This window comes from Echiichthys vipera, assembly GCF_963691815.1.
Source record: "Echiichthys vipera genome assembly, chromosome: 3".
Classification (NCBI taxonomy): domain Eukaryota; kingdom Metazoa; phylum Chordata; class Actinopteri; order Perciformes; family Trachinidae; genus Echiichthys; species Echiichthys vipera.
In genome coordinates this window covers 20,067,767-20,078,394 of record NC_139828.1, presented here as the reverse complement: position 1 = coordinate 20,078,394, position 10,628 = coordinate 20,067,767, and the positions used below count along the sequence as shown (strand labels likewise).

The 10,628-nt window shown below is 41.6% G+C and overlaps 1 protein-coding gene across 1 annotated transcript; it reads right to left on the bottom strand.

Annotated features, from left to right (window-relative positions):
• Positions 1-2,612: 2,612 nt before the first annotated feature.
• On the bottom strand, positions 2,613-8,206 carry arrdc2 (arrestin domain containing 2). The gene is made up of 7 exons (XM_083911347.1): positions 7,811-8,206; positions 5,907-6,124; positions 5,709-5,811; positions 5,356-5,612; positions 5,068-5,230; positions 4,402-4,562; positions 2,613-4,022 (listed from the first exon to the last, which is right to left on the bottom strand). The coding sequence occupies exons 1-7, from the start codon at positions 8,082-8,084 to the stop codon at positions 3,969-3,971; spliced, it is 1,230 nt and encodes a 409-aa protein (XP_083767473.1). The 5' UTR covers positions 8,085-8,206; the 3' UTR covers positions 2,613-3,968.
• Between the last annotated feature and the right edge of the window lie 2,422 nt (positions 8,207-10,628).

The following is a 10,628-nucleotide window of genomic DNA, read 5'->3' as shown; positions in this document are numbered from 1 at the left end:
CTATGACTTTAGTTCAATATACTATGACTTTAGTTTAATATACTATGATTTTAGTTCAACATACTATGACTTTAGTTCAACATACTATGACTTTAGTTCAACATACTATGACTTTAGTTTAACATACTATACTATGAAGTTTTTATGACTTTATATGACTTTTTTCAACCTATTATATACAGTATAGGTGAAGATTCTCTTTTCTCTCTAGTTGCACTTGGAATTTGTATCTGAGAAAACAATATTTTACTTAATTAGGTCAAGAAACCACATGTACTAGGACCTGTTTAGCATGTTCACCTTAAATCTGGGCCAAAAAACACCCCGGGGCAAGACTGGAGGTATGTAGGTTACAATGTGTATGAGAATCCACAGTCCAGAGAGTTTCCTTCCAAAATCAGACAATCATCCTTTTCTGTCAAAAATGTCCCATGCGACTGTTATACTACTATAAATGAAATAAATAGAATATTATTAATAATGTGTAAAGGTGTAAGAAGCATTTTTCTCTTGTAGTTTGAGTTGAAACTCATTTTAAACTATTTTGTATCAGACTGCAACTTATGATCATTTTCTCCATTAATCGATAAATTGTTTGGTTTGTAAGACTTAAATATCAAGAAATGCCGTCACTATTACCCAGAGCCCAAAAAGACACCTTTACACTTCTTCTTTAAAAAACATTATTGAAATAAAAAGGCAGAAAATCCTCACATTTGAGAAGCTGGAACCATGAAATATTTTTAAATAGAATAATTAATTTAATCAATTTATTTTCAGTCAACTCATTGATGAATCAAATGACCAGTTCGGCTTAGTTTAGTTTATAGTTTAGTTAGTTATTTTAGTTACATTTCATTCCTGATTACAAGTAACTCGGACAGTGAAGGCTGACTGACATTCGACTGGATCCTCAAGGGTATAGAGATCATAACTGCATGATTATTTTGAAACTCAATAAAACTCATATTAACATTTTGTCAACGCAGCTGCAAATAGCAGCATACCATCGTGAAGAAGTCCAAAGTTACTACTAACATTGAAGTTGATGCTCCTCCTTGTAAAATGTATACACGTGTGCTTGTCTGTTTCTTATGTGTTCTGTTTCATTAGCCCTTTTTCAGGTGGTTTGTGATGTGCTTTCGGGCTCAGACACGCAGGTATAGAGGTGAACTGGTAATGGAAAAAAACTATTTAAATGATTACATACAAACAGAATATTTGAGCTATAAAAACCAGCAATGCAGGTTTGACGACAGCCGAAACCAAAGTTACGAAACCTTTTAAAAGGTTAAATGACTCATTCTGATGGGGCATCAATTAACGGCATCACACAAGGATTACAGGAACAAGGTGGATGTCGCAGGATGCCATGTAAATGAAATAACTTGTTTTTGTCTGTTGTTGTCGCGTCTGTACACTGGGTCCTTCGTAAGAAACCACACAGGGTCACTGTGAGGTCACTGCAGTGCACACTAGGGAGACCTCAGAAGTCTGTGCCAAAGGCCACCAGACACACTCCAAGGTTCCTGTTGTTATTATTATTACTATGTTGGTAATAATCATAATGAAAGATGTGAATATATCAGAGTTATCGTCTCATGTTTCTTGTCCTGTGTCATTTCCTTGATCGAGTGAGATGGTGCCACACAAATGCAATTCTGAAAACAAACTGAAATACAGTGAAAGACTCCTGCCAGGTGTCAGTGCTCAGTATGTTTGTGTACAGAGGGTAGTTGAGACTAGACACACAAATGTATTTGCACCGTTGTATTTGCTGCTGTGTCTGACCTCTGGGCGTCATGTGGTGAGAGGAGAAAGAGGAAAACCTGCAATCACTTATTTTGATTAAGATTAAGTTTGGACCAAATGTTTCATTTTTCTTATTGATTTTTCTATCAAGCATTTTCTTAATTACTTATAAATTGATCTATAAAAGAGCTTATTTTGTCTAATTCACACTTGGGTTTACTTCCATTTGAAAGTAATTTGATCTGACATTCTGGCAAACTCAACACCAACGCAAAGTACAAAAGATCAATGAAACTCTCGTCCTTCCTCCGCACTGCACTGAGTATCTCTCTGTCCTCCTACTTTAAGACGATTCAGTGAATAAACCCGAGAGTTTCTTCACCTTGGCCTTCAGCCATGTTTACAGCTTTGTGTAGCACTGCGTATAATTCGCTGAACTGCTTGTTTGTTCATATGTTTACGTGTGGCAAAGAAATAATTGGGATCCTTAGTACAAACTGTACAAGAGGACACTAAATGAGATCCATCTATGAACTTGGTGTGACAGATGATTCAGTGGTGACGAGAAGCAATAACTTTAGATTATTTTTTTCTTTTAAGGGGCAGAAAATTTGGATTGCGTAAGTGCTCAATATTTGAGCTGTCACTGGCAAAACTTCAGTCTGTAATTATTGTTTTCACTGAGCGTAGCTCGTTTTTGCCTTTGGCAATATCGTTTTGACTCACACTGTTGAACATGATGTCCCATTTCACTGGCACGCAACATGCAAAACAAAGGACCCCTACTATTTTCACTATAAAATGTACAGCTCACATACCAGCAATGGTTTTGAAGGAAACACTGAAGACAAACATCATTTTTATAGTTTTTATTAAAAAACAACAATTAAAAAACTTTGGCAAGATTCTGAATCAACAATTTGTATAAAAATATATTTGCTTTTTTTCAGTGCGTGCCATTGAAATCGCACAGCTGACCCTGAAGACTTCTTTTAAACACCTAACAGTTTAACTTACTTTTTTTGGAAGTTGAGGAGAAAACATAATCCTCAAGACAGTTTTTTTGGAATGTTCTTTGTCCATACATTTCAGTGGCATCTCCAGCTTAAAACACGACGCTGAGCTGCGATCTGGTTGAGCGTCTCAAAGCGCCCCACAGCACCAAAGCATCTGGCTCCCATCAAAAAGCTTCAGACCACGTGGTTCAGACGTCTCCATCTCCTCCTCCTATTGTTTAGCAGCTGGGAGAGCTAATCTATGAGCCTGGTGCAGTTTTATACTGCTCTTCCTTTTTTTTATCACTGTGCTAAAATCAACAACCACAGCTATCTGACCATTCAGAGCCTTAAACCTTGCATTAACACGACACCTTTCTTGGAATTCATCCACATACAATCCTACTGCTTTTTTGTTGCAGAATACATTCATTTCTATTCATCTCTATGAGAGAACGACTCCCTGAAACTCTCATGCAATCTCCAACTGCAGATAATTAAGGCATACGTATTTTTCCCTTTTACATATTGTGACCGGCATGCATAAAATACATCTTCATCGGCTTACTTGACTTGTCTGCTCCACAGTCACACCTTCAGATACAGTATGTGCTTAATGGTAGAAATAATCACAATGCATAGCAATGTAGGTAAATCTACTGTGTTGCCAGGACAAGGTGAGTTGGAAAGTTAAGACAATAATTGCACTTCTCTCTTTACGCCACTCAAAGATGACAATGTGTTTCTAAACATATGTCGACTTATCAATAGCGCTTTTTTCCAAACATTTGAACACCAGGTGCACTCAAACTCTCCTACTGACAAATATCAAGTGATGTCCCCCCCCCCATATGACCCAAAATCTCAAAATTTACGAGGGAATCGTTGATTGGGAGGTATTTGTAGCTCACTTTGTTATACAAATGAGTCAAAAATCACTTGGGGAGGACAGGAACTGATGTGGAGAAGTTACTCTCCTCATAGCAGAACAGGAAAGCGTCCACTTTCTTTATAAACTGGAAACAAAGTGGCAGCTCCTCCACGCATATCCAGTTCCTGTGAGCTCCGTCTCCTGAACTCTCCATTGCGCTCCAGTCCCTACCCCACGACACTTGGTGGTACCAGATGCCATTTATTGGAGGGAAGTAATCCAGGAGAAGACAAATCTCTTGATTCGTTTCTTTCAGTTAAATCGCTCGACGCTCAGGTAGGCCTCATGGTTCAACACGTCATGCAGCGAGGTCTCATGTTTAAGGGCTGAGGGTTGGGGTCAACCTGTAGGCAGAACATAAGAATAAAAGACACATAAGATAAAGATCTGAGTAAACATTCAGCACTAGGATACATTCTGCCTACTCCCACAGATTTCAGGGATTAAAGCTAAAAAAAAATTTCTTTTGACAGACTTTTTTTCAGGCCAAGTTATTTATCCTATCCACAGTTTGTACTTGTAAATGTGTCGAATTGATCCTAAAGATCCGCATTCCCACAGAAAAACAAAGGAAGATTCTCCTTTAGTTAAGTGGGTTGAAAACAAAAGTAATAAAAAAGTCATAGTATAGTATGTTGAAAAAAAGTCTCCACAAATCAACTCAAACTAAGTAACCAGTGGGTATAGTTAGAAGGGTGCTGTTTCCAGTGTGTGGTGACTCACCTCGCAGTACACAGGCGGAGGTCGAAAGCGAAACTCTTGGACAAAAGCCCTGAGGGGGCGCTCCAGGATCCCACTCAGGTCTTCAGCGGGTTGCGAGACCACCGCATTGTTGCGCTGCTCAACCTCTTCCTCTGTCACCACAGAGCTATAATCTGGAGGGGCTGCAGTGAAAGAAGCAGAATTAGTCCACTGGTCTGACTCAACAGAACAGTAAATGTCCAAACACTAGAGTAAAGTAGTAATTTATTGAGTTACCAGACAATATTTATTGACCAAAAGCAAAGAAAATATCGCTCTCTTTTTCCACTTTATGAAAAAACAATTCACTGTTTAATCTGAAAAGCATGTGGAACCTGTTTATCAGTATGCAGTTTTCTTAGTTTATTTTGGCTATTATGATGATCATAGAGAGCAAACTTGAACAGTAGCTAACGATTATAAAAAATTATGAAAAAGACAAAAATGAGTTTCATGCGTATTTCTATTGTATTGCATCTCTTCTAGGTCTGCTAGAAACAAGGACCATAAAAAAAGAGATGGTTGCATTTGTTCCTGCTTTGTTTGAGTCATTGCAAACAGTCAACGTTTTTAATAACTGGGTTCTTGTGCACATCTAGACCTACACACGTCTGTCTGTCATCACTGCAGTCTTAAAAGGACACTTACGCTCAGGCTGCTCGGGGATGGCCATGCGCAGCCACTCCAGGTTGACGCTGTACTGGCTGCTGACGCTGGAGGTCCGGCTGCCGAAGGGATGGAGGGGGATGGTGCCTATGACCAGCGGCAGCTCCAGACACAGCTTGGATGACCCAGGAACATCAACACAAACCTGGTGGGAGGAAAAGAGGAGAACTTTTAATGACGTCTATGTGTAGTGCAACTGCAGCGTGAATGAAAACCGGAAATATAGAATTAGAATTAGTAAGAAATACAGCCACTGTTGACTGAGCTTACCTTCAGCATGTACTCCACTTTGATGATGCGGCACTGCAGGATGGAGGGACCCACAGGCGGGATCTTGATGGCGCGACCGTGCCACGTCTCCCTGCATCTGGCCCCCACGATGTCGCCGCACAACGTGCCCACCACTGCACGCTTCTGCTTCATGGTTCCGCGGGCGATGAACGTCTGTGTCTGAGTGATGTAGGCTTTGGGCACAACTGATCTGGAGGTAGAGTTGTCGAACTCGGCAAAGACGGGTATCACCTCACCTGCAGAGAGGGAAAGTGTGTTAGAAACCACAGACTTCTAAACTGGCCTTCAATGACTGTTTTTAGAGGGAGTTATTTTCGGTGTTTGCCTCTCACCTGGTGTGTAGCCTTTGCGGTCGATCTTTGCTGTTACAGACACCTGTCCAAAATTGCGGTACCATGCCCGTGCCATTTTGTCCTTCGTTCCAGCCTGCGGCGCCTAGGAATAATGAAACCAAATAAGCAAGGTGCCTCAAAACGGCCAGAAAACCATGAAGTGTGTAATAAGACAATCGGAAAATGCGAGAGGCTCACCAGTAAGGCGGGCGTGTTAATGTCGATGGGTTCGATGACTGTAAACTCCTTCTTGATCTTCTTGACGGTGGCCCACGGCCTGTGTAGCTTAACTTTGACCCAGTAACGGATGCTGCCATGTTTCCCCTCGAAGGAGGTGACCAGCGTCTCTTCAGGCAACTGGAAGCTGAATGGAAATTCGTGTTTGCCGGCAGGAAGGACAGTCACTTCACCATTATCTAAGGAGAGGGGGAGAAAACAAGAAAAAAAATCTGTTACAGTTAATTCACTTGTTGCTTTGGTTCTGGTTTGATTTCAAGAATACAGGACTGTAACTTCAATTCATTTATGACCAGTTTCCTCCTGTGTGTTTGTGTCATAAAGCGTACATAAATATTACACTGATTAAAAAAATGAATTCAACATAATTAAATAATAAAGGTGTCCTAAGCTTTCCTGGGATAGATCATCTGATTCTGTGAATCAAGAATGAATGGTAGCAAATTACTTCAAAAGAAGTCCTAATAACACTAGTTAAAACTTTAAAAACAAAAACAAAAACACATCAGTAGTCTTGGGGCAACAGTTGACTAGGTGAAAGAGTAACAACAGATCTTTAAAGTATGACTTGTTGAAATAGAAATCTCTCTGTCTTTATCTGCAATCACATGGCATGTGTGCTTGCTCGGAGGGGCGGTTCCTGCTCCATTGTGTGGCCAGAGAACATGTTTTCCTCAAGCTGTATTATATAGCCCGTCTCAACTGCTCGTTTTTTTTCTCCCTCTCTCTTGCTGCACAGGTCCAGGCACACGTGTTTGCGTTTAACAGGCCACAATGTGTTTTTTGTGTCCCTTTTGTGAGCTGGAAGCTCTTTCTTGATTTAAATAACAATACTGTCACTGTCTAATCCTCTTAATGGGTCAAGTGGGTTGTTATGAGCTTCTGCTCTATTTTATTGTGCACACAAAAAGACATCACCCAAATTCTTTAACAATATTATCTAGCAAATACGTTTGTATAAAATACCAAATGAAGCAGTGAGACTGAACCCATCAGGGAAACATAAAACCGACGAAGTCCTTGTAGTGAATTTCCTGTCTACACTTGAGCAAAACAACTCTGTGTCCAATGAATGAAGGCAGAAACCTGAGGCTCTCCCACCTCGCTGTCGAGAGAAAAACAACCCCAGGAGTTTCTTCGAATGAGGAAAAGTCTGATGTCAGAGCATTTCTTTCAACAGATGTTTTCACAATGAGAAAGACAGCTGCTGCAACTTTTTTGCACCCTTCCTATATACTGTAGTTGTTTTGAATACTTTTATATCCAGAACCATTTAAAACTTCTCATCAAACGGCAGAATAAACGACTAACAGTCCCCTAAAAATGCCTTAGTCAATAAAAGACTGGATCCCTGCTTTGTGCTGATTCTGGATGTTCTGTTTTACTTCTTTAAGGAAGTAGCCAACAACAAAGAAACCATCTCTCCAGAGGCTCCCAATAAAATCATGTGAACTTAAGTTTTGACTTTATTCAGAGTATTACATGACCCAGACACACTTTTCATCCACATCAGCAAGTTTAAAAACCGAGTCAACTCAACATCTGAGAAGAGAAGAAAAACAACGATCCACTTACAAAAACACGTTTCAGTGTGAGTGCACTACACTGACACAAGCAGAAAAAACACGACTACGTCCATGATCCTTTTAGCTCACATCCTAAATCGTGGAAACAACACCATTCTCAGTTTGCAAACAAACAACCAGCACAGTGTCCCCCAGACAAATACACCACTTTCACTGTTGTTTCATTCGTTTGGCATGCGCTCAGAGAGAGGACGCTGGGTTTGAATTTTTGATAAGAGCTGACAGACCCTCAGTGGTGTGTCCCCAAACATCATCACCACGGCTGCAGAGCGGACTGACCTGCCTGCAGCAGCACCTCTCTCCGGTTCAGGTACTCCACCTCGTCGCTGTAGTTCTGTGTGTATGCGGTGCTGGAGCCGGCGGACCGGGACTCGGTCCAGTGCACTTTAGCGAATCCCTCGGCGTGAAGCTTCAGTGATTCCACCCGACTCTCCCCAGACAGGTCCACCACCACCCGGCCGGACACCACGTCTCCGCTGCTGAACACCGGAGGACAGTCCACCTCCGGAGAGTCGAAGACGATGTCAAACTTTTTCAACTTGTCGAAAATCATGTTTGCAGGTGGTGCAAGTCTTCTTAAACGCAAAAGTAAGTGAGTCCTTTCTTCTTGCTCCGCAGTATATTACAATGTGCTGAAGTGGATCTTCAAACAGCAATGACATTTATTCTCTTGTTTAAAGCTCAAACTGTGCAGCACTTTCGGTCTGCAGCCCTATTTGCAGGCTGAGCGAGTGGGCGGGGTTTCTAAATTATGTAAGGCCTCAGGAGAGGGTTGAAGGCTGGCGCTGCCTTCAGGTGCTCCTCCTTGGCACCGACTTCTCAGTGCTGCGCTTCTAAATGTGGCTGCATTTGGCGACTTTATTCGGTCTAAATAACAAAAACTAATCAGGAACGTTTCAAACGGTGAACACTAGAAGACTTTGGGTTTGTACAAACTCTGCAGCAGCGGTTGTTTTCAATGATGAACATACTTTCAAACATTGTGGAGGATGACAGAAAGCAGCTGCTGCAGCTTAAAACCTGGCCTCATATCCAGGTTTGAAACCACACAGTTGGTGTCTGGTGGGTTGTTGTTTTGTTTTACGCATCATAATAAAGAAAGATGCTTGTGTGTTTTCCTTCGTTTACTGATCAACCGGATAGCAGGTTGCCATCTTGGTTTCGACAACAGCTACAAAACATTAGAACAATGTGGACAAAGAACAAAATAACCTCATACTGTCAACGCATTACCAAATATGACAACCACTATGAAGCTAAAAAACACAATGTTTGCGGTCAAAAGTGTAAAATTCTCACTTCCTCAGTCCCAATATACAATTAGCTGGGTAACTTGTGTAATGTAAAAAGCACTTTTCACAATCATCATATTTCCGGACCGAGCCTGGAGGCAGCATAATAAACATGCAGACTGGGTGTGGAGGCAGCAGAGAGGAAAACATGGCCTGCTGGTGATTGATGGTTACAGGTTCTTAGAAGAAAACAGGCTTACTGGGCATGCCTTCGTCTGGCAGAGATCCGCCCAGTGCAGCTCAGAGGAAAATAGTTTCACTCTGGACCAAAGCTGTTTACTCCACTTCTTCCATGTCGCTTTGAACATACCGTTACATAGCACATGGAAAACACACAGTTATGCACAAATGCATGCAACTTGTGTCCACCAAATCCACCGTATGAAGAACAGCTGCAGTGATTCTAACTTAATTAATAAAAGGCCCGCCACACAGATATCCCAGGAAAACAAGTCCGAGAATAAAAAAAAATGTGTGCAATGTAACATTGCATGAATCATATCACAGATGCAGCCTTTTCTTTACACATCAAATTAACTTCCAATATTTGCAAACAAAGCGGATTCTGAGCAGAATGGATTTTTCTACCAAAACTCTGCTGCGGTAAATCAGCCAAACAAACACTGGTTGATGTATCAACAGGGAGACTGTCTTCATTCAATTCAGTCCTCAGAAGAAAAATCAAGATTGGTCTGAGAAAAACAAAGTTGTTTACTCCTTTGTTCCATGGGAGTAAGGAATAAGCTCTTCAGTGCCACCAACAGGCGAGGTGGAGGCGGTGTGCACAGCTGCAGGACTACCAGGATGTTTTTGTTTTTACACAGCCTGAACCGGACTGGAGACGTGTGTTTGAAACTGCATGCGACGAGCTGTAAGACTAGGTAGATGTTTGTTTGCAGAACAATAAAGTGCAACTGAAACTCTGGAGGGGCTCTCCAATTGAGCTTCCTTGCAGGTTTGTATAAAAGTATCAAGTACAAGGAGGTTTTCCGTGCATCTTTCCGTAAGTATATTCAGTTATTTTGTAATGTATGTATGTATGCATCAGAACTCTGTCATATTTAGGAGGCCAGTGTCCCATGCATCACTTGTCAGCTTTTGCTTGAAATACAGTCAGGAACTTCTGGGTGAAATTAAGTCCGGTACGCCATCTGCTGGTGACCATGAGCCGCAGCCTGGTCCTGCCACGGTCCTGATAAGACTAACGTGGGTCTTCACAGACCGATGGGTCTGATAACTGCTGTGCAGATGACTCGGTATGATCCCTAATCATGGCTGAAAGCACATTACCACTGCTGTAGACTAAAGTAAACATATTGGTCCGTGTGAGTTTCTCTTTGTTTACCTAAAGAGCTGCTGAGTTCACAACATTGTTGAACAAATATTAACATTGAAGGCCCACATAATATAGAGCAAAGAGGGGCTTGACAGACTGTAATTCATCAGCAGTGTTTGAATGAGAAGCAGCTTTTCTTTTCTTCCAACTCCTAAAAACCCAACAAAACCTCTCCACTGTAACTGAACTGACTCTCAGAACCGTTCCTGCCTTTAAAAGGGAAGAACAATCAGCCGAGTGAAATAGTTTATGAGAAACAAAAAAGATAACGGAGTTGAAAATGACACCCTAATATAGAATGAATGGAGAGCTGCAGCTGCTGCAGCAGCAGCGGGCTGTGTGGTGGAGGAGGAAGGACACGTGTTGTTTTTCTGGTTGCCGCGGCAACGCAGCCTGCATTTTTAAAACGGCCCCCACCCCTTCCTCCTTCCTTCCTTTCTCCTCTGTCTTTGACTTTCTCCACACTTCT

Coding starts and splice junctions, on each gene's coding strand:
- arrdc2 (XM_083911347.1), bottom strand. CDS start 8,084: ATGATTTTCGACAAGTTGAAAAAGTTTGACATCGTCTTCGACTCTCCG. Junction 6,125..7,810: donor AGAGGTGCTGCTGCAGGCAG/GTCAGTCCGCTC, acceptor CCCTCTCCTTAG/ATAATGGTGAAGTGACTGTC. Junction 5,231..5,355: donor AAGTGGAGTACATGCTGAAG/GTAAGCTCAGTC, acceptor TCCTCCCACCAG/GTTTGTGTTGATGTTCCTGG.